Source organism: Tenrec ecaudatus, chromosome 6 (assembly GCF_050624435.1).
Source record: "Tenrec ecaudatus isolate mTenEca1 chromosome 6, mTenEca1.hap1, whole genome shotgun sequence".
Lineage (NCBI taxonomy): Eukaryota > Metazoa > Chordata > Mammalia > Afrosoricida > Tenrecidae > Tenrec > Tenrec ecaudatus.
Window position 1 is genome coordinate 116,234,642 of NC_134535.1, and position 24,198 is coordinate 116,258,839.

The window sequence follows — 24,198 nt, forward strand, 5'->3', positions numbered from 1 at the left end:
TTCCTATTCTCAAAGCATTCATAACATAAACAAAAAATAGAGCAAGGTGGAAAATAAGAAGACATCCTTGGAAACTCATGCCAATCATTTTTATCTCTCTTTACCTGTGTCACCAGATACTTTTACCAAAATGTCTCAAGAAAAATGCTGCGTACAGGTGATTTCAGACCCATGCCAATGGTTGCCCCATCTTTTTTCTAGATTCCAGCGACCCTGCTGCTGGACCTTATAGAAATCCTCTGGTGTACAGACACTTTAATCTTCTTAAACAAATGTTTATTGGATGCCCCCGCCTCATGTTTGATAAAAAGTGAAAAAGCTTGCTGGGGGGGAGGGGGGTTCCAATGCCAACACTCACCGTCCTGCTCCCTGGACTAGCCGCCGTGGCCTCTCTCTCCTCTCCGGAAAGGGCCCCACGCGCACTTTGACGCCTGTTGCATCCAGGGGTAATAAAACAGGGAGCAAATGCAACAAACAAACAAACACACACACACAATAAACAAACCAGACACCGAATTTGAGATCCAGGTTCTGTAGTGTGGGAAGTCGCCCACGGACGCGTTGCTTAAGCTTTCTTCGTATTGACAAATAGCAAGAAATTACGCTGCACTTGTCAGTGCGTGAAGTACGTGCCAGTCGTTGACATCAACCTTATGAAACAGGGCATTCCGCATAGGAAGGCACAGTTCAGAGAAGTGACGTGCCCTCGGCTATACGGTTGTGTGACGTCAGCACTAGAACGGAGCACACCAGGGACAGATTCCTTGTCCGAACAACACACTATAGTGTTCTGGGGCCCAGTACCTTTTCCCGAATAGATATATACTGTATTCACTTTTTCATTTATAGTGTTGAAATGCTTAAAGTGACAACATTTCAGGATAGCTTGGCCATGCCTTGTGTTATGGTAAAAGTTAATCTGATCAGTTCCAAAGAACAATACTTAGGAATTGGATTTTTGATAAACCTATCCTTTCCTTATGATTTTTATTATTAAGGAAATAGTCAAACTATGTAATTCACTTTAAAAGCGAGCATTTTGTGAATGATGGGGAGAGGGGACTAGATGAAAACCATTTCCACGGACATCTGTAAGTCGCCAAATATTTTATAAGAGTGCACAGTTGTGACTTATTTTTATGTTCTTAAATATCCTGTGAGCGAGAAGTGCAAAGACCATTCCTGGATGAAGGACACATACAATTCTCGGCCCATTGGTCTTGATTTTCTTGCCCAGGGGTGGAGTGTGGCAGTGCGGGTTTGGGGGTTAGAAATTCTGCTCAGATGGCAGGGATGCTAACACCCCCCACTAGTAGACAATAGGTGTTGAATTGCCACCTGATGTTCCCGAGAGTCCAAGCTGTTTAACATCTTCACTGTTGGACTGATTTTTAACAGTTCTGCCCAGGCAGCCTTTCTCACCTTATGTATTTCTCTCATAGTTTTAGCAAAGTTTTAAAAATAAATGAATGACCCAGGGGGGAAGGTAGTGGGGCATCTGTAAAAGATAAGGATATTTAAAAAAAATGATTGAGTGAAGCTCTGGGAAAAAAGGAAGTAATGTTTATGAGAGATGATTAAGAAATGGAAGTAAATGGCATTAAAAAATTAAAAACATCTGATCCTGTAAACAACAAAATAAGCAAATTTTAGAAAAAAGAATAAAAACAAAATGCAAAAAGAAAAATTGGGGGCATAGACCCCCAAAATTTGAGGTCACCATGAGTTCATTATTAACAATTGAGGAAAAGGAAAAACAAGTAGATGCAATGTGAGATCATAAATAGGACTCTGAAGGAACAACCGAAAAAGGATATTAGTTGGAAGGTTAGTGAAATCCAAGTAATATCTGTAACATATTTAATGTTGTATCAGTATTAATTTTCCGATCGGGAGAAGCTTTCTATTTATATGAAATGCTAGCATTAATTTTTTATAAAATGCTATTGCATTTTTTTCTGGAGGAAGTCTAAAATGAGTTCAAAATAAAAAGTTAAAAAAAAAATCCTGCCATCGAGCTTCCTGGGGCTTTTTTATCGTGCTTAAAGCTGGGCAACAGATGGACGTGCATGGTGCTGCTCCCCCGCCCCCGCCCTGGGGTCTGCTCTGCCACAAATGCACATTAATTTCCTAATGTTTCTTTTGACTTCATTCCCAGACTTCTAGCACAGTGACTGTTCATCTATTAGAATTTGTTTCTTTGCCCATAGAGTTTCTCATGCTAAACCCAGAACAAAACCCAGACTTCCGTTCTTGCTATTATTTCTAATTTACCCAAAGGCCTAACTACAAAAAGGGTCTTTTGCTTATTTTTATTAAGTTTAAGTGCTTATTATCTATAGATGCTATTTATTGCTCTCACATTGAGATAGTAATTAGAAGGAGCCTTCACTCACAGAGTTCATGGAAAATGTTTTCCCATAAATATCTTGAAACTTGTGCATGTGTGCGCACACACAGATATTTCAAGCCCACTGTCACTGAGTTGTTTCTTACTCTTGGTGGCTACAGGATGGCCAGTCCCTCTTCCTATAGCTCTGGGGTAGTCAATATTTGTGGAGGCGGGCTGCCCCATCTTTCTACGGTGGAGTGGCTGGTGGGATCTAACCACCGGCCTTGCGTTAGCAGCCAGTGTTAAACCACTGTGCCACCAGGACTCTGTTTTAGAATTGAGAATTAGCGACTAGTCGCTACCCAGGGGCAAAGATAATTACGCATGCCTTACCATACCAAGCTGGTGGATGCAACTGCAAATCTCTGGCCGTTTTTGTTTCCTAAGAAGATATTGTGAGACTGTCAGGAAATGAACAGACGTGGGTATTGCTAGATAAGGATTCTTGTCCTGGTTCCTATCATCAGTTAGCTGTGTAATCCTATGGAAAACATTTCACTTTTTTTTGCTCCAATTTGCTCAGCTGTAAAACACATGGGTTAAGTTGGCGCAATCCAGAACTACTTCTTTTAGCCCACGTTATGAATGCTCCTGTCTTCAAACTGGAGAAAGCCCCTTCAGCTGCTGTGGAACAGTGTGGCCATTTTCCTAGGGACCCCATCACATTCATTGCGGCCAGACCCACTTCCTGATAATAAATAGTCTGTTCTTTAAAGTTTGGGTTTTAGATGATCTCAGAAGACTTCATCCGCTAGTTAAAGGCAGGACTTTAGACCACAGTGGTTACTTTCAATGCTGCCTCCTGCATTGTTGATGTTTTCAGAGGTATCTCTTGGTTTAATGTGAAAATCCACTCTAAGAAATATATGTACCTAAACCCCTGATATATTGTAGTGAATTATTGGCCAACATTCACACATGCACAATTATGAAATTTCTTGCATCTATTTAAGCCCCATACAAATTCAAAGCTAAAGCATAACTTAAACCACATCCTGATATATTAATATGTTTCCTTTTATAAAATCAATTTTGATGCATGCTTGGTTGTATTCTTAAGTCATAAGAATAAATTGAATTTTTGTCTTAATAATTTGAATCCTTAGTCATCTGATATACAAGTTGTTACTGCTAAAAGATTCCACCATGTTTGTTACCATATATACCCTATGCTAAGTTGTCTATGGCTAGAAAAGAGTGATGGGAACAAATGACGTATTTACAAGCCCCTTCAGAGATTGATTTGATGGTAGGTAATTTTACTGTCAAAAACTAATTTGCTCACATTGTCTGTCTGGTATTTGACTCGAATTATAATTGGTAGTATTTTAGTTCCAGCTCACGTGCTAATTTTCTCCTTTGATGTGATTTGCCTTCCCTAAAGCAGTTGCTTGGTGAGCTCACAGAGGTAATCCGCATTCTGCTCCTACAACTTGTCACGCCTTCTCTGGACCTAACACTCTCCAAATGGCCCAGCTGGGTCTAGGTTTCACTACAGCGTCCCCCAGGGACCAGACTTAGAGAATAAAAGTGGAAGTCAGAGTAGGTTAAATATTTAAGTTCAGTTTTAATGTCTCCATCAGGCTTACTTACTTGCATAATTTCCCCTCGGAAGCAGTCCACCTCTTTCAGATTTCAGTTTTTTAGGAGATGACAAGTAAGAGTTAGGAGGTGACAGTTCTGTGGTGCAGAACACACCAGAACAACCAACCATCCAATTGTGCCCTCCAGTGAAGGGTTTCTAGTGGGGTATAGCTTTCAGACAAGGTTTTTACTCCCATAGTCAGCTACAGAAGCCCGGGGTGCTTCTACCCTTTCCTCGAGGGTCGTGATGAGTCAGCATTGACTCTGTGGCAGTGAGTAACTTTATTCAAAGGAGGAAAACCCTAGCCAAATTGGGGAGAGTCGGTCAAGATTCCTTTTTAGGGCGCCCTTGGTTAAGGAGACACATTTTAGGTTTCAGTTAGGTTCCAAAAGACTTTCCACTGAGTCTATGGTACAGTGGAAGCATCAACTCTGCATTCCCAATTAATGGAGAAGAGACCACTAATTGAGGGGTCTCTTAAGGGGGCGGGAGAGGGGAGGATGGGAGAAGGCGTATAAAAAAACATGTGAAAAGTCGATGCTAATTCTGTTCCCTCCACACCAAGAATAGCATAAACCCAGTCCCCAGGAGATCGTTGCCTTGGCTGCCAGATCAGAACAGGAAGGAAAGAGTTGGAATTAATTCAAGAAAGGTAGTTTTTCGTCCCCCTTCACTTCTGAGTTGGTAAGCATGAAGCAGGAGAAAAAGGGAAATTACGCAAGTAAATACAATCGATGGCATACTTAATTAAACAATTTTCACAATGTTTTCCTTTCAATAAAGTATTTACAATTGTAGGCCTATTCTGTTAGGGCAGGCAGCTCAAGTTGCAGTACGTGGCAATGACAGATGCGTTAAGTGAGGCTCAGAGCGCTTGGTGAACTTATCTTCAGGCTCGACCGTGATAGTAACACAGTGTGATTAGTTTTTCACCGAACTTTCTGATGGGTAGTGGAACACTGATGTTCTTGTTTTTAGGGAAGCATAAAATAGGAATTATTCCATGGACTGCTGAGCTCATGTCATATTTTGGGGGGAGGCTGGGCTTTAAAAACAGTGACTGAAATGGAGACACTGGAGTCCTCGTGTGACACTTCACTAGTACATCAGGAATGGGTGTGCAGAGGACATTCTTGGCAGGGAAATGTTGCAATCTGCATTAATAAGATGACGTTGCTGTGTGCTGAGTATGACGCTTTAGTGATGTATGTTTGCTGTATTTTGATTGCTGAAAATATTTGATTGGCCCAAATATAAGAAGATTTGGGGGTGGGGCATGAAAATAAATAGTAAGATTATAAATGTTCAATATTTTTATTATGGAACCTATTGGAGCTGTTTCTTGGTTTCAGATGTTTTCAGATGTTAGCAGTCTGTATTTCTCGCTCCTCCACTCCAACACTTGCGTGGTGAATCTGACCCCTCTACTTCCTTCTACACGCCCTGCCTCCCGCCACCTCCCTGTCCCCCACCCCACTCCAGTGTCCGTCCGCAGCACTGCAAACATCTCTCTCAGTTCACTCCCATCAGCATAATAGCCTTCCTCCCGCCCTGGTGGTGAATGGTACCTTGTGAAGGTGGACACAGCTGGGCTTCTCTCCTGCTCAGGTTTCCACACGTGTTGATCATTTGCTGTGAAAGTGCCTCTGCTGAAGAGTGGCATGTGTATTTTTCGAGGCGTGATTAACTTAAAAGTGTGTTTGTTGTGGATGTTTTTATGTTTTTGATCTCTGTGGAAATTGGGGAAAGCTCTCTTAAAATCAATATTATCTTATATTTGGGCCAATTTAGAACTTGAAAGTCAACATTTTTCTCATTAAGGACCTGATTATCCAAAGGCCTCTCTGATTTGTATATGCTAATGCTTAGTGATAGAATAATTTAAATTGTTCCTGCGTAGCATCAAAACGTTACTGCAGTTACAAAAACAGGGCTTGCTCCACATCCGTTGATGCCAATTTGTGACCCTCCTGCAGAGATTTTGCCTTTCCACTCCACATCGACTGAATCAGAATCTACGTTTTAAAAAGATCCCTAGGTGATTCCTACTGGTCAAATATAGATTCTGATTCTGTCTGTCTGGGGGTGAAAATGCAAATGACCAGCAGGGAGTCAAACTGGAGTGAACTGGTTTGAAGCCATGGTTACAAGTTATTCTATATCCTTGATAAACAAGTGAAATGTGCCTTTGGAGAATTAGGAGTCTATTATGGGCAGTTATCTATTAAAATTATTTTGTTCAAAATTTCCAGCTGTTGCACACTTTAATAAGGAATGTACATGAGTATTCTTTCATATTAGTTTTAATAGTTATGATTTACCTTAATATGATCTACCTTATTAAAGTAAAAATCCCTACCTGACCTGTTTCCTAATATTGGTTTGAGTTGTATTCATAGACAGCTGAAGACTGTACCATGACCTTCATTACGCCCCCTACAAGAGGAAAATTTCTAGTTAGAGTGATGGTAGAAAGCGTTATACCTGGGAAAATATTAACAATAACAGTTACAAAATTATTTATTTTGATGTTTAGTCCCTTTATCTATTTGACTATTTCTCTGCTTTAACAAATTACTTGAAAACTACAGATTTTTGGACATTTGAAAAATAAGACGCAAATTGATGGTGTACAATATTTGCATTTAGACTCCTAGTGGTGTTAGAAATTATTGGAGCAAATTTATTAATAGCACACATTTGGCCTACCCTAGTGGTGGGTAATTCCAAATCTAGTTGCTGTGAACTTGACCCTGACCAACACAACTGCGAGCTATTGACGTCTCCTTGTAACTCTCTAGCTACGACTTTTGACCTGGAACAAATGTGTTGTGTGTTTGAAAAATGATTAGTGAAAATTATATGCCACAGAAGAAAGATCTGGCAATCTGCTCGCAGGAGGATTTCAACCTAGAAAATATCAAGCAGCTCTCCTCTGACACACGGAGTTGCTGAGTCGGGCATGGACTCAACAACCCCTACTAATGGCCTACTTGGATATGCGTGTGTGTAAATAATCTGTGTGTGTTTATAGGTGAGGGGGTTTCAAAAAGTTCGTTGTAAAATTCCATTGTCGTTTAATATAATTATTTCACAAACTTTTTGAAGCCCTTGTATGTGTTTGTGTGTGTGTGTATGTATATATGTATAGATAAATATGCATACATAATACACACACATGACCTTATCTGGATTTGTGCAAAAAAGTCTATGGGTAAATAGCACAAAGTGTTTACCTTGCCTAAGTGTGTATGTTTAAAATCTCAAGTCAATTGCTTGTCTTTATGTAGAAGCAAAGGATGGAGTATGGCCCCAGACCAGCTGATGCTCCCTCTGCTCCATCGCCCCCTCCAACACCAGCTCCAGTTCCAGTGCCCCTTCCCCCTTCTGCTCCAGCACCTCTTCCTGTGTCGAAAGTCCCGGCAAACATCACCCGTCAGAACAGCAATTCCAGTGACAGCGGCAGCAGTATTCTGCGAGATAGCCAGAGGCACAAACAACTTCCCGTGGACCGTAAGTTCCTCAAGGAGGCAAATATACACAGTTTCTTCTGTGGCGAAAACCCCGGATAAGTACAACGTTTAGAATTGGTTCTACTGGCATTAGAGAACATTAAATACAAATAACAGTCCTTCATACTTGCATGGCACTTCAGAGATGGTAGAGACTGCCACCTTGTTCCCATTCCCCAAGTGATTCTGAGACGTAGGGGTAGCCAGCCCCCTACAGCTAATCATGGCTGTGATAGACGCAATTGTACAGTTAAGACATATAAAGATCACAGTAAAGTCAGAGAGAGGTAGAGGAGATCGAAGAGAGTGAAAACAAGGAGTCAGACACATTTCAGGGTAGTATGCTCTCCTCAGCTCCTCTTAGTGATCCACGTGGAGGTGGGGGACGAGCAGGCAGGAGAGAGCTCTCGTGAGGTTTTATTTCTAACCAAAGCTTAGATATCTCTGGGGGCATGCAAGCCCTCAGATTACAGATAACAGTGTGCGTCATGAGAAGGGGTTGTAGCATAGGCAATACAAGCAATAGGAGGGGGATGATCTAAGGGTGCACACGCAATAGCTCAGGGAGGGAATTGAGGTACATATATGGCAAGGTGGGTGAACCCTAGACTCAATTTAATAGCCCAAGCTTAGTCATCCTTGAGTGGTTCCAGGCTTGCCTGTGGGCACTCCTTCAAGGGAACAATATCAGAAGGGAGTGGGCCCTATTTAGGGTGAGTCAGACTATACAGTCTGGTTGCTATAGATGCCCTTAAGGAGAAGAACCTCTGACCTACTTTCAGTGACCTCATAGTATACAGTCATGTACCATGTGTGGCAAGCAGCATCTTGGGTTTGGCATATATTTGGGAGAGACAACTTGGGAGAAATCTTTCCGTTTCCCACACTGAGAGACAGGAATTCCTTTCCACTTGCCCCTGTGTCTGTTTCTCTATGTAGTCCAACCTCTTGCGGGGAGCGAGGGCAGTATGGAGCCAGGCATACTGAGTTGGAATAGGGAACTCTCACAAACTGGCTGCGAGCCAAGGCAATTGAGTCATTTGCTTACACTTCAGTATCTTAAAGTAAATCCACCTCATGGAATGGCTGGGTATTAACAGAAAGGCTGGTGCTTTGAACCCCCAACACCCAGAGCCGCCTTGAAAGACAGGCCTGATGATCTCCTTCCAACAGCCTCTGAAGCAGGTATGTACCTGGGGCTGCCCTGAATTGAAATAGACTTGATGGCAACTACAATAACACCCTTATAATTAGGACACTTGAATGAGATAGTGTATAGAGACCGTTTAAACAGTGGTTCTCAGCCAGCAGTGATTTTGCCGCCCACTCCCCTACCCTCCAGTCAGAAGGCGAAGGACATTCATTCATTCCTGTGTGAATTATTTTTGTTGTCACAACTGGAAGATTCTTACACTACACAGGATAGCCCCAACAGCACAGAGTGACCGCCCCCCCAATGTCAATAATAGAATGGATGAAGAAGCTCAATTAAGATTAATCGTTGACATTATAAGCAGGCAGCAATCAACTTCATTATCAGTATCAATGCTATCTTCGTATTCTCCCTGCTCTTCCTCTTTGCTATTCAAATATATCTACATATAAATATGCATGAGGAGCCTGGTGCACTTGTTGGTTAGCTATTAGGCAGCTAATAGGTTGGTTGAAACCCACCAGCCATTCTGTAGGGAAATATGAAGCTTTCTGTAAAGACGCAGAGTCTCAGAAACCTCATTTAGGGGTGCTACGGGTAGGAATTGACTCAACGGCCGTAGGTCAAACATGTATACTTATGTCTGTGCACCCCCACAGTCATGCTATCTTCATTTGTTCACCTGCCAATAGAAAGTAGAGTCAGATTTGCCTCCCATATTCAAATGTCACGGACTTTAGACTTCAGCTTCGTATTTTCATAAATGTAAATTTGATTTTTCAAATGAATGGTCTCTATGACATTCCTAAAGGCAAAGACACCACGGTTGACTTTGGATTATCTTTTTTAGCAGAAGGAAAGACAAATAAGCCACACCACAGCTATTGTGCGGCCTCCAATTAACGGCAGCCTCGTGTAGCATTTGTGAGCCTGAAATCTTCCCAGGAAGAAGCCAGCTTCCTCTTTGTCCCCGTGTATTAGTATCGACACAGTAACTGCATAGCAATTGTTGTTCCTGTGGGGATGGCCCAGGACCAAGCAGTGCTTCATTCTGTTGTGTATAGGGTTGCTATGAGTGGAGACTGACCAGGTGACACCTAACAACAGCGGTAGGGAACTATTAGGGTAAGTAATCTGCAGTGTGCAATGATTCCAGCCTTTCCACACCCTTGAAAATATTGGTTGTTTTCTGTTTTGTTGATCTTTGCTATTAAGGCTCCTGTGAGATGCAATATCTCGTTGTTTTGAGGTGCATCTCTCTGATGGCTAGTGATCACCTATATTTTTTTCATATGTTCATTGGCCACCTGCAGGTCTTCTTTGGGAAAGTGTCTGTTCATGTCTTTTGCCCATTTTTCCTTTGTATTATTTGTCTTTTTCTTGTTGAGGTGTTGAAGTCTTTTATAAATATTAGACATTAGTCCCTTCTCTGATATATTGTTGCTTGTAAAATTTTGCAGAACTCTTGAGTTCTTTTTTTGACTCATTTAATGAAATCTATTGATGTGCATGTGTCTTAACTATTCAGAGGTCCCCGTCTTCCATTGTTTGTGTATTTTCAGTTATGTTTGATAGAGTGTTTGTGTCATGTATCACGGTCCCTATGTTTGTCCCTGTTTGTTTATTGATGGTCTTCCTAATTCTAAGTTTGACATTTAGATCTTTACCCATCTTTAGTTGCTTGGGTTTTGATTCATTTTTCGGCATGTAGACATCCAGTTTGCAAGCACCCTTTGTTAAAGAAGCAGTCTCTTCCTCATTTAATGATGCCCCCTTGTTCTGTTAATCCTTCAGTCTTGTCTCTTAGGGAGCCCTGGTAGCGTGGTGGGTTATTCTTTAGGATGTTAACCACAAGTTCGGCAGTCAGGACCACCAGTTATTGTTCCATAGAGGAAAGTTGAGGCTTACTGCTCCCATAACGATTGAACGTCTCAGAAGCCCACAGGGGCCTTCTACTCTCCTACAGGGTCACTGTGGGTTGGGCTTGACTTGATGGCAGTGTTTTTCCTTTCTTTTTAATTTTATGTTAGGTTTTGCCTGAACCTTTATTTTAGCAGAAATTAATTTTGCCAGTCTATTTTCTTTGATTGCCAGTAGCTTGATCTATTTTCCCATTCTTTGGATTTTAGTTCCTTTGTCTCTATCTAATGCGTCTCCAATGAACACATCGGTGGGTCCTATTTTCATGTCCATGCTATGACTTGCTGTCTCTTGAATTATGAATTTAATTCATTTATATTCAGATAATTATCAATAGATATGAATTTATTACTTTCATTTTGGTGTGTGTGTATCTGTGTATTTGGGGTGTGGGTGTGTATATGGTACATTTCTTTGGTTCCACATAATTTTCTGTACTTAATCTTAGCAAAAAGGTCAAGAAGCGATTCCACATAATTTTCTGTTCTGAATTCATTTCATTTGTGCATTTTCTCAAACTTTGCTTTGCTGTTTTAGTGTTTACTAAATCTTTATGATTTTCCTCTTTTATTTTGGTCAGAAGGTTTATTAATCTTCTTTGAGGTTACTCTATAATTTGTTCATTTATTCCTGAGTTAAAACAGTATGTTCTTTCTTGAAACTGACTTGACTTCTTGGAACAATGTTGTAAGGGTGACATCTTATCTCCTCCAACTCCAAAGCACGAAGGAGGACCAAACTCAATATCAGCCTCAGGCCAGTTCCTTTGAGACAGAGATCACGCATGCCTCAAATCTTCAATCTTCTCTATTGATTCTGGCACCAACCGTGCCTCCCACAACACGCTCTTCTTTTCTGATTGGTTCATAATTTGTTCAAATGGAAACACAGAACTTACCATATGTATTCAGGAACATAAATTTTCAGGATGCCATTCCTCAGTAGAACAGCTTCTTTCCAGGCTTGCCCCAAGCCAGGTTTCTTTCTCTTTGGTTCTCTACCTCCCAGCTCCGTCACCTCTTGGTCATGGCTGTGCTCTGGCAAGGTCACAAAGCTATTTTAGGGCTGTTAATAAATTCCCCAAGGACACATATCATTTACTCCATCTTAAGACTCAATATGAAAGCGCTAAGCTCTTAGTTTCATGGGTCAGCTCCCCCAATTAAGTACCTGGAGGCACCCCACTCATCAGGCAAATCCTCCCTGCGTGCTGGCTTTTGGGTCTGTTGGTTCTGCTCCTGTTCTGTCATCCCTCCCGGTCACAGCTTCTTGTCCCTGCCTCCGGATTCCAACGCACAGGGGTCTCTGGGTCGAAAGGCACCATTGACTCTTCTTGTTCAGTGGTGGTGAGCCCCCGAATAACTGCTCCTGGAGCGGCTCATTTTATACCCAGTCAGAAGCCACATGATGGCATGAGTTTGGTAGTGGAGACGTAGGTAACTTTAGTGAATTTTCTTCAGGGATTTTTCTCGTTTGGGATTTGTTGTTCTTCTTGAATGCACATTTTCATACTCTTCCTTATATGAAGGAAGTTTTCTTCCATCAACTCTTCAGCAGTTTCCTCTGGGCCTTGTTCTTTTTCTTCTAGGTCTTATCATTCATAAATTATTCCCTGAATGTTGGTATGTTCTTTGGCACTGGTCACCTGTCTTCTGTGGGTGTGATAGAGAATGAGAGTGTGGGAAGTGCTTGGTTGTTTGCTTGTGCAGTGCACAGAGGGTAGTTTTGGGTGGTGTTGGCTGCTGTCTGTTGAGATTACGTGGTACAGGAAGGAGGGTGGCCGTCACGCAGTTGGTGGCCTTGCAGGAAGTGAGTGTGGCCGGGCCGTGTGGTCACGCTTGTTGTCTCCCTTGGCTAAAAACTTACGGGAGCAGAGTAGCAGATGTTTCTTCCATGGAACTCGTAGGTGGGTTTTTTATTGAGCAGCTGTGCGCTTAACTGTTGGCATCACTAGGGCTTCGTTCCAAGAAATAGAGTTAATACCCTTCTAATCCATATCTTGGTCTTTCTAGAAAACCGAAGTCATAATGAACTTTTCAAAAAGTGAATAACTTACTCTACGCAACAAAAATGTAACTGTGTGTACAAACATTCTATACTTCTGAATCATTTAAACATGTGAACTTTTGAAAGATGTTTTTTATCATTTTTAAGACACTAAAGGCATAGTTTTAAAATGAGAACGTTCTATAAATATTTTTAGTGATTTCCCGAAGGACATTTTTCCACTTTAGAAAGAACTGCTTATTTCTTTATTCTTACCACAAGTTTATCACATTTTTCTCCCTTGATACATCAGTGCGGGACTCTTTGACACTGTGGGATTCGTTTTTCCAGGCCGGGGATCAGAGTTCAGAGGCATCCAGTCTCCATTTGGAATAGTCTGTGGGTTTGGACAGTTTGTCCTTGGTCCTCCCCTCGGAAACTAAGAATAAGCTAATGGGAAAGAAGCGTTGTTGGAAGACTTTGGAGATAAAGAACTCCCCTGACAATTGTGACTCATCATTTTCAAATCTGTTTTTCTTAAGGCAAAGGATGGCTTTTGGTATGTAAAATGGAAAAAGTTCTTCCTGAGTGCACAAGGACTTGTTTCTTTAAAATAATAACACCTTACATTTACTTCTACAGTGTTCCTTTTTAAGACATTTCACAAGAACAGTTTGACATCAAGGAAACACTGCAATTCGTTTCATTAAGCAAATTTTTTGGTTCATCTATTCTTTTTGGGGCATTTTAAAAAGCAGAAAACTGCTTTTAAGTGTGTGTTTATTGACAGCCAGGTAGTTCACAAAGCAAACCTGCCCCACTCTACCTTTCCTGTTAGGGCGTAAACTGGAAACAGCCAGAAAGGAACTCTTCATTTAAAAAATAATTCACTCGTAATAAGCAAGGGAGAAAAGCCAACTTGCTTATTTTAAAATGTAAGCAGTATTAAGAGCAAGAACCCTTTCGTGAAGTATAATTGTGTCTTGCTATGCAAAATAGCTGCTTAGATCTGCCTACCATATAAGATATGCAAACTGGTTTATCTCTGTATCCAAAAGGGTTCTCCACTAATCATTTTTTAAGCTATCAGTGCTTAAGCTGTTTTGCATTTCTTCCTTTTCCTTCAAAGTGTTACACCTTTTAATTGACTTTAATCTTTTGTAATCAGTAGTGTTATTTTACAAAAAGGTGTAAAGCCAGTTTTATGAATTTTCTAGAACACTAAAATGGGAACCAAATCAGCACAGTTCACTTCCTGGAAAATTATGCTGGAGTCTGGTGATGGTCAATGTCATGCCAGCTTAGTGTGTAGATAAGAAAATTAACTTTTTAATGAGGCAGTTTTTTAAAACTTAATTTCTTTGCAATGAATGATGCCTATATTGAATAGAAGTGTAGTGTAGGGATATAACAGAATCAACTAATTAAATACATTTTGTAAAATGCTTCAACATAATAATCAGTCATATTACTGCTCTCCTGGAGGACTGCTAAGCACAAGGTCAGTAGTTCAAAACCACTAGCTGCTCTGAAGGAGAAAGATGAGGCTTTCTATCCCATGGAGATTTATGTTTTGGAAACCCCAGGGGCATTTCTACTCCATCCTATAAGAGGGTTGCAGTGGGTCAGAATCAACTTGATGTCAGTGAATTTTGTTCTGTTTTTCTTCTTTCTTTTGAATTATTTTTTCAAAAGTTTATTTAAATACTCGAGGCACTAAAAATATGAGACTGATCTAACACTATATGTTTATTTCATACTTACCCTTATTTCCCAGAGGCACTTAACACTTGGTAAAATACTCACTTTCTAAAGTTTCCTGAGGGAAAAAGAAAAATCATAGAGAAAGGATAGCAAAAAGCTTTCCAGGTCATTGTCATTTGCCAAGTGGAGGGAGGAATCATTCTAGGGAAAGGAGGTTGGAATGACACTTTGCAGTTGAACGGCACCAAGGAAGCCATTGTGCGCTGAAATGAAGGGATCCAGGAGGAAAGCAAGGCAGTTCTCTCTCCTTTGGGTTACATCAGGCGTTTTGAGCAGACTGGTTGCAGGTTATAACATATGTTAAAGAATTGTGTTGACTGTTTACTGAGGAAAGAATGAAGAGAGGGTGGCACGGTGGTGGGGAGTGGAAGCAGTGAGTCAATAGACTGGTGGTTCAGACCAAGAGGCCCGAGAAAGAGGGGCTCCGGGCTCTCTTTGGATTGTAGAGCCTGCTGTCTGCCTGACAGAGTGGTTGTACAATAGGACAAAGAGGAAGGAAACACAACCCCAAGCTTATTTTTCAGAGAGTCTATAAGATCAAACTGCCATTAGTTTGCTTGGGAGATCTAGCATAAAGCAAGCTTGTTTCAGGGTTAGAGATACTATATTTGAGATATCTAATAGATACAATACCATCATTGCCATCTTGTCATACTGTGGTGCTTGTGTGATTCTGGGCGGTATGCCACTAGTATTTCAAATACTGGCAGAGCCATGGTATCTTAGTGGGTTACACATTAAGATGCTAATCACAAGGTCAGCAGTTCAAACCCACCAGAAAGATGAGGCTCTTCGCTATTCTCAAGATTTCAAATCTCCAAGACCCAAGTTCTACTCTGTCGTACAGGGTCTGTGTGTCCAAACGAACTGGATGGCAGTGAGATTGGAGTTGACAGGGCATCATCCAAGATGGGAAAACTTCAGTGGAGATTCCAAACTGAAACAGAATCAGAAGGAAGACTTGATGATCTCTTTCAGGGGAAAATAATTGGTCACTGGAAACTTGATGAATCGTACCAGAACATTGTCTGATACTGTGCCAGAGATGAATCCCCCAAATTGGACGACATTAAAAAAACAACTGGGGAAGCGCTGTCTTTTCAACGTAGAGTCACCTGTAATATCATGATTCATAATGAGAAAAGGCGTCCATTAATAATCACAATGTGGAATAGATGAAGTCAGAAATTAGATAAATTGGAAGTATTCAAAAAGAGGGTACATAAAAATGGATATCCTAGGCATTACTCAAAACTCACTGCTAGCTAGTTGATTCTGACTCAGAGTGAGCCAATATATAGCACAGGGCAGAATTGCCCCTGCAGGGTTCCGAGACTACAATTCTTAAAGGGAGTAGAAAGCCTTGTCTTTCTCCCATAGATCTCCTGGTGGTTTTGAACTGCTGACTTTCTTATTAGCAGCCCAGTGTGTTACCTATTATGCCTCCAGGGCTTCAGTGAACTTAAATAGACAATTTGGACTATTAGCAATTATGAACCAATCATATGGTCTGCTATGTTAGAAATGACAAACAGAAGAGAAATTATTTTGCATTTGCTATAAAAAAATCTGTTGTGAAATACAATGCTGTCAGTGACAGGGTAATAGCTACACAGCTATAAAGAAGACCAATTTATGACTGTTATTCAAATCGATGCACTAACAATGAGTACCAGCCCACCCACTGTGATCAAGTTGATTCCACCTTACAGGGCAGAGCAGAGCTCCTTGCGACTTCTGAAGGTGTGCATCTTTCCAGGAGCAGACAGCCTTACCTTTCTACCGCAAAACGAGGACCCGGAATGTTTTCACCAACTGTTGCGATCGGAAGTGGATCAAGCGTGCCGTTGAGAAGCACTGATCATCGGTGGTAACTGAAAACAACGAAGAAGGCTCCGCAGTTGGAAAATATGTTCTTGGAGTTAGAAATGACACCGGGGAGCACAGGAGAGAAAATCGTGAGACCAGCTACTTCTTCCTTGCCAATAATAATTTTAACAACCTAACATCCATGTGAACCTCACCAGATGGAATACCCAGGAATCAAATCGACTCTGTAGAAAGAGACGTCGGCAGTTAGAACAAGGCCCGGGGCAGCTGAGAGACAGACCGTCAGTTGCTCATATGCAAGTTCAGGTGGAAGCTGAAAAGGAGAAGAAGCTCACAGGAGTCAGAATGCAAACTTGAACATGTCCCACCTGCATTTCTAGAACATCTCAAGAACGCAGTTGAAGCAATGAACACTAATGTCTGAGGACCAGGTGAGTTGTGGAAGGACATGAAGGACTTCATACACAAAGAAACAAAAAGATCATTAAGGACATAAGAAATAAAAAGGAGAAAACCAAAATGGATGACAGAAAGACGTTGAAACTTGCTCTAGAATATTGAGGCGCTAGAGCGAAAGGAAGCATTAATAAAGTAAGAGTCCAAAGGGTGTTTTCAACGTAAAATATTATCATGAAATGTGCAAAGACTTGGAGTTAGAAAAGTAAAAGGGAAATAATAAGCTAAGCAGTTTTTAAGCTGAAAGAAAAGACACGCTTCCAACAGCAATCTTGAAGGATTCTGTGGACAAAATGTTGAACAATGCAGGAAGCATCAATAGAAAGAAGAAAGGAATATAAAGGGTTGCCATACTCTCCCCTCAAAAAAAAAATTGATCAATGTGTCACCGTTTCAGGAGGTGATCTAGAACAAATGACCTTGAAGAAGGGACTCCAAGCTTCACTGAAGGCACTGGTGAAAACCAAGGGTCCAGGAGCTGACAGAATACCCATGGAGATATCCCAACAACACTGCAGGAATTCACTCATCTCTACAAAGACATTTGGAAGACAGCGACCTGGTCGACTGACTAGAAGAGATCCCTATCCATGCTCTTTCCAGTGAAATGTTATCCAATATAATGTGAAAATTATCAAGTAATAGAAATAACATGCATGTGAAATCTTGGAGAGAATAAGTCAAACCATTGCAACAGTACAAAGGAAGGAGTTGCCAGAAATTCCATCCCAATTCAGGAGATGTGGAACAAGAAATACCATTGTGACCTCAGATATATTTCTGGTAGAAAGTAGAGAATACCAGAAAAATGTTTACCTTTGTTTTATTGACTCCAAGGAATTTAACTGTGTGGATCATTACAAATTACGGATGACATTGTGAAGAATGGAAATTGCGAACACTTAATGATGGTGCTCCTGCAGAGCATGTACATAAACCAAGAGGCAGCAGTTCGGGCAAAACAAAAGGGATACTGAGTGTTTTAAAATCAGGAGAGGTGACTGTCAGGGTTGTGTCCTGTCGCTGTATTTGTTCCATCTGGAAGCGGAGTCCATCATCTGAGAACCTAGACTGCGGAAAGCATAAGGATTCGGAGAAGGCGCATTCATATTCTCTTGCAGATGACACCACCTTACTTGCTGAAAGCAAAAAAAGATCTGAAGCACTACTGGTAAAGAGTAGGGATTATACCTCAATATAACAAGTTTTTCTTTAAATCCTGACAACTGGGCCACTAAGCAAAATCACAGTCATCTGAGAAAAGCGCGATGTTGTGAAGGATTTTGTTTTAATTGGATCTACAATCATTGCCCGTGGGAGCAGTGGCAAGGAACCAAGCCACATGCTGCATGGGCCAGACATGCTTCAGCATGAGGGCGGCAGTGTGCCTGATTGAAGCCGTGGTATTTTTAATCACCTCATATGCACGTGAAAGGTAGACAGCGAACGAGGAGGACAGGAGAAGTGATGCATTTTAATTCTCTTGTTGGCAAAGAACATTGGCGGTGTCCTGGTCTTCCTGAACAACAAATACATCTGTTTTGAAGGAAGCACAGCTGGAATGCTCCTTAGAAACAAGGATGGCAAGATTTTTTCCCATGTGTACTCTTGACATTTTATCAGGAGAGACCATTTTATTTATTACTTGGGAAATAAGATGATCGACTCAGAGCAGGACATGGGAAGGAAGCCATTGAGGGAACAACGTGGAAGTGATGCAGAGAAAGTGGTTGCTAACTGAAGGGTTGGAAGTTCAAGCTCACCGAGATGTGCCTCGGAAGAAAGACCTGAAATTCTACATCCCCAAAGCAGCCATTGAAAGCCGTGTGGAACACAGGTCTCCTCGGACACACAGATGGGGACATGCAGATGGGGACACACAGATGGGGATACACAGATGGGGACACACAGATGGGGTCACCCCAAGTCAGAATAAGCTTTGTGGCAACTGGTTTGTAGTACAGGCAATTTTTTCATTGAGTTTTGCTAAAAGGGAACCAGAGAACTAAGTGGGACAGTAAATGGAAAGGAACATGGGAGCAAGGAGGGTTTGTTTAACAAGGAGTGAAATCATTGGAAAATAATATCCTATATGTATGCTGATGAAGTGACTCAATAAAGAAGAAAAAAATGATTGTGTCAGAGAAGAAGGAGAGAAATAGCTGTCAAAGCCTCAAGAAGTTCATGGAAAGTAGAAATAAAAAGAATGGAATATTTAAAAGATATATCTTTTGAAGCTCCCTTGTACGTTTTCGGCAAAAGACATATGTGTCTCACAAGCACACTGTAAGAGGGGTTGGTCTTCAGAGCGTGGAAACGATGAACCTATAATGATACAAAGCTCAAAGCGGTGTGTATAGATAAAGGATGAAGATTTCATAGTAGGGGGATTGTGGGGGCTCCTTCCTAATGTCTTCATTTTAAAATTTATTTTCTAAATAATTCTCCCTTTGGAGCAGGAAATGAAAAGGAAGCCACCGGGGAATTGGTGCTGGAGAAAATATAATATGTAAATACTGGGAGTAAGTTTCTCACGGCTAGCCTTACATTGGGCAGATAGTAGTTCTGTTGTAAGAGTTGGTCCTGCTTAGTGTACCCCTGCCCCCTACCCACTAATTGGCTATAGCACTCTCCCCTACAAATTGATATAACCAAAAATGTCTCCAGGTATAGCCAGCTGCCCCCAGAGTCAAACGTGCCCTGAGTTGAGACTCAATGGGTAAGAGAAATATGTGATTGACGGTGAAAAGAGTATAGCTTCAGTGAGGTTCGTGGTCATGAATTTAACATGTGCTCAGTCAGCATGGCTCTGTGCTCGTCAGTTGCCCAGGTGGAAGGTTGGAAGAGTTCAAAGAGAGTTGACCTACGCTGGGCTTTTGGCAGATGAGTGCAATGAAGAGAGGAGTGGAAAGCCCGGGGTGATTTGACTAATTGATCACTGAACTTTGGGTGGGTGAAAGTGAGAAAAGAGATGCCCGGGTCCTGGGGGGACAGGATTACTGGGCTGGAGGCGCTCAAGAGAGCACCATCATGTTAGGGATCCTCTAAATAACCGCTCTGTTGGTGCCTAGGAAGGAAATCTCAGATGGAGGAAGTCCAGGATGAACTTATCCACAGATTGACCATTGGCCGGAGTGCCGCTCAGAAGAAGTTCCACGTGCCACGGCACAATGTGCCAGTTGTCAATATCACTTACGACTCCACGCCACAGGATGTGAAGACGTGGTTACAGTCCAAGGGATTCAACCCTGTGTAAGTCTCTCAGAACAGGCTGAAGTATTGTGCGGGAAGGATGCATTGTTCTTATGCTGGTCCCTGACAGTTCACAAGTGACCCAAAACCAAGCAAAACCAAACGAGGAAACCACAAACAGCCGTTAGAGTTCAAACTGCATTGGTTACTTAGTCAAGACATTGGTTACTTATAACAATCAGAATTGGGAAATGCCAAATAGCTGTCATTTGACAGCAATCTGCTTGGGAGTATCTATCTGTTCATCTTTGGTCATTGAAGCGACCAGCTAGTAGCCCTCAGGCCAGTGAGCTTTCTCTTCCTCCTTAAGTTTCACAGGGTGGGACTACGGCCTTCCCACGCGGGCCATAGAGCATAATCTTTCCTTCTGCTGCAGGATATGGTAGCTCAGGCAAATAAAAAATAGATACTGTTCCCTGTTAGATTATAACAGAACTTCCCCTCTAATCAAGCACATTGTAAAGTTTCTATTGCCTATCGTTTAAGACATGTATAAATGTTATAAGTATATTTGGCACAGTGAACTATTTAGACATTTCAAGGGACCTTGAACTATAATATGGGTAGCCCAGGTGAGCACTGGACTGCTAACTTCAAAGTTGGCCGTTCAAGCCCACCAGGCACTCCGTGGGAGGAAGATGAGGCCCTCTGCTCCCATAGAGATGCATGTGCCTTGGTAGGATCACTATGAGGTGGAATTGACTGGTTGGCAGTGGGATTTGCGGGGCTGACATAGTGTAAACTCACTTACCTGGTATCAGGGCTTTGGAAGGGTTTCTCATCCCCTGCTGAGAACTTGCATCCCCACCTCAGAGATGCCCCTCAGCATCCACATTTTAACAAGGTCCCCAGGGGATGATACTTAAAGGGCAGTAAGAACATCAGAATCACCTGGAGACCTTGCCCAAAGGTAAGCTCTCATTCCGGGTACCTGGGACAACAATGTATATTCTTAGCCTTGCTCTGCATGATTGGAAAAATGGATACACTAGTTAGTGAAATGCTGGATTTCTAGAAAATGATTGATCCCTCCTGGGAAACACCAAGTTTCAAGGAATACAAATGAAGTATAGCACACAGTAGTGACCCACAGTTCAGATCCGCTCTTTGTGATTCTTCAAGCTCGCAGTCATGCCTTGACAGCCAGGGCCCTTCCTTTGGCATGGTCCGGACAGGGCGCTGCTGTAGTTCCTTAAGACTTTCACTTATGGAACACTAGAACAGTTCCTACTACAGGATCAGAAAAATATGCTCAGTTTTAGGGTTGTTTTTTTTTTCCATAGGTAGTGCTTTTAATGCTACATTTCCGTTTTTAAACCTTATTTATTCCCTTTCCTCCCCCTCCCCCAGGACTGTCAATAGCCTCGGAGTATTAAATGGTGCACAACTTTTCTCTCTTAACAAAGATGAACTGAGGACAGTCTGCCCCGAAGGGGCCAGAGTCTTTAGCCAAATCACTGTCCAGAAAGCTGCGTTAGAGGTAAGACTTGTCACCCAGGTGGTGGTTTCTACCTTCGCCAAGTGTCCACTGCGACTTGAAAGCTCTGAGCAACGGCATATGTGCACGCCGCTCAGTGCCTCCCCTTACAGAGCCGAAGTAGTTCAGACTCAGCTTTCGTAATGTGTCACTGGAACTCGTTAACGGCCACTTGCAGGGAGATGAGCGTGCAGTAAATGCTCGCACAACAACCAGCTTGGGCATTTAATAAAAGCGTAAGGTTTTCATGATATACGCGTTACCTACGTTTGTAGGCATTTTAACTTTGCCGCAGTCACGAGCAATCACTTTCAGTGACTAGAGAGCCTTAGAGAGGTGAAACGCTTGTCCCTCTTCTTTATCTTTAGTTAAGAGCTCCTAACAGGTGTACACGGACTTACATGTGTGACTGGGTGTCTTGGGCCTAAATAGGGAAAGGTTGCTGAAAACCGAGAGCCCTTCAGAACCTGTCTGTAGGAAAGCAGGGGACAGACGCTTCCTAGATTGGATACGCTTCCCAGATCCAGCTTCACTTGAAATGCAAGGGAGCAGCTTCCAGAGGTTACTTCTGGCAGCTCTGAATAACGTTCAGGACAATCATACTTGGGCTTTCGTAAAGGGATATAGACTTGAGCATAAAACTGGCACATGATTGCCTTTTACTGGCATCTAACAGCGATTAAATAGCCCAGACTAAAACAGTTCCATGTCTACCATTCTCAGTTCCCCTTAGAAACTCTCCGACAACATTGCTGTTCTCCAGGGTTTTGTCTTAAGAGTTGGATGCGGTTACTTTCCATACGGTGAATGCGTCTAGGGATCGCATCTTTGCTGAGTTTGCTTTGTTAGCGTCGTGCATTCTAATTATGCTGAGGGTGTATGGATTACTTATTAAGGGAGTGATAGCATATCCTAATTCAGTTTTTAGTCCCAGACTGCCTCACGTCATTTGTCCAGGTCTGTCACGGCCTGCTTCTCTGGCTGGGGATGAAGGCAGAGGTGGTGAGCCCGGATGTCTCCCATTGCCCAGCAACCTGCCCACTTCCCTCTTCCCTTGTTCCTCGCCTCCTCTGAGTTATCAGAGCCCTCCAGGGAGGGCAGGGGCGTGGGTGGGTGCAAAGGGATTGTCTTCGGGTTGAGAAAAGAGAAACATCCGCATGATATCACAGGTTCAGTATTGGTTAGAGGGAAGCTTGGCATCTTCCCAGCCATTGTATTTGGTGCTGATTTGAAATCTCTCAAACCCACACGGGCTGTTCTTTTCCACCCTACAGGGGCCCTCTGAGCCTGAATCAATGAGGTGGCAGGGGATTTTTGAGAAAGGGCGATAAGAACCTTGCCTGAGTTCAAGAGGGAGTTCTTTGATAACTGGCTTATTGATTTATCACTCTCACATCCAGGTGAAAGGTGTGTGTGTGTGTGTGTGTGTGTGTAGGTATTTTATAAATGAAAAAGTATTAGTGGTGATATGTTAGTAAAGTCTGGACCATTCTTACATGAGGGGCAGCCTTCTGTTTTTCTCAAGAGACATTCAAAGGAAAATGTAAAGGACATTTTACCCCCAAGCCATTCCATGACACAGCTAACACAAAGCAGTAACTGTTTTGTCGCAATCTCGTTTATTTTCCAGGATAACAACGGCAGCTCTGAGTTGCAAGAAATTATGCGCAGACGGCAGGAGAAGCTCAGTGCTGCTGCCAGTGATTCCGGGGTGGAATCTTTTGATGAAGGAAGCAGTCACTAATTGGTTTTATGTATTTGTTATTAAATCTTCTCCTTGGCATTATTCCAACATGCTTTGTTTTAAGAAGTCATGAAGGGAATGTCAGATTTTAAATTCTTGGTACGGTTAGTTTCTCGCCACAAAGAAGTGATGCAAACCTGAGGAAGCAGAGCACCTGCCTCTGGGCCCCAGGTATTTGTTCACAGGGGACATTTTTAAACGGCATTTGAGCTATGTGTCACCTGCTTCACCGAGGTGAGGTTTTCGTTATTGGTCTAATGATTTCATCCAAAGCTCAATGCATGATCAGGAATTTTTTGACAGGGAGGAATTTATTTATTGCAACAAAGCAAGGAGCTTGCCCTGGATTGACCATCTAAGCAATTTCGATTTGGACTGCCCTACGGTGTCTTGTCATTTCGAGTGTAGCGCACGTTAGACTGGCCTCTACTTTCTCAGGTGTCTTTTCTGGCATGCTCCACGATAGAACATTTAGAGTACTTTAAAGTTCCTCATGCCAACAATTGAGGGGGAAACATTTGAATGAAGTGTAAAGTACAACAAGGACTTTCACATGCAAATATAAACCTAGGAACATTCCCAGGACATTTTATTTATCGTGACTCTGTTGATCATCCTTCCTTGTATAGCTTGTATTTTGATTTTGTTTATATTTTACTTATTATGTATACTGTATTCTTATATATGAGAAAGCACAAGTGGAAAAGAGGTCATACCCGAAATCTGTCAGAGAAAGTAGCCTTCATGGACGTACAGCACAGTATTTTGCTTAATGAAAGCCCCAGTTCTGAATATTGATGTCCGCATAATAGAGGCCATTTTTTGTGTTTATCTGTGTCAAGTTTTTCTTGTAATCAGAAGCACCTAATGTACACATATGTTAATCCTGTGAAAGATTCTAGATAGAGAAAAGAAAAAGAAACCTAACCATCAACAAATGTTATTTTTGCAAACATGATTTTTGTCATTAAATGTTGTATTATTTCACTTATATAAAGCAGATGTTATGTAAGAATGTTGTATATTTTAACATAAATTCATTTAGGAAGATTGCCTAGATTCATTAATTTTCATAGTGCCTTTTTCACACGAGTCAGCTGGACAGTCTGCAATAAACAGTATTTGCT

At 41.9% G+C, this 24,198-nt stretch overlaps 1 protein-coding gene across 2 annotated transcripts in view; it reads left to right on the forward strand.

Annotated features, from left to right (window-relative positions):
- EPS8 (EGFR pathway substrate 8, signaling adaptor) overlaps positions 1–24,198 on the forward strand; it is a 228,704-nt gene extending 204,506 nt beyond the window's left edge. For both annotated transcript variants that reach the window (XM_075552027.1, XM_075552026.1), the window contains 4 exons: positions 7,268–7,490; positions 19,670–19,850; positions 21,201–21,330; positions 22,958–24,198. In XM_075552027.1, coding sequence (XP_075408142.1) covers positions 7,268–7,490; positions 19,670–19,850; positions 21,201–21,330; positions 22,958–23,071 — 648 coding nt within the window. In that variant the 3' untranslated portion in view covers positions 23,072–24,198. The remainder of the gene's footprint in view (positions 1–7,267; positions 7,491–19,669; positions 19,851–21,200; positions 21,331–22,957) is intronic.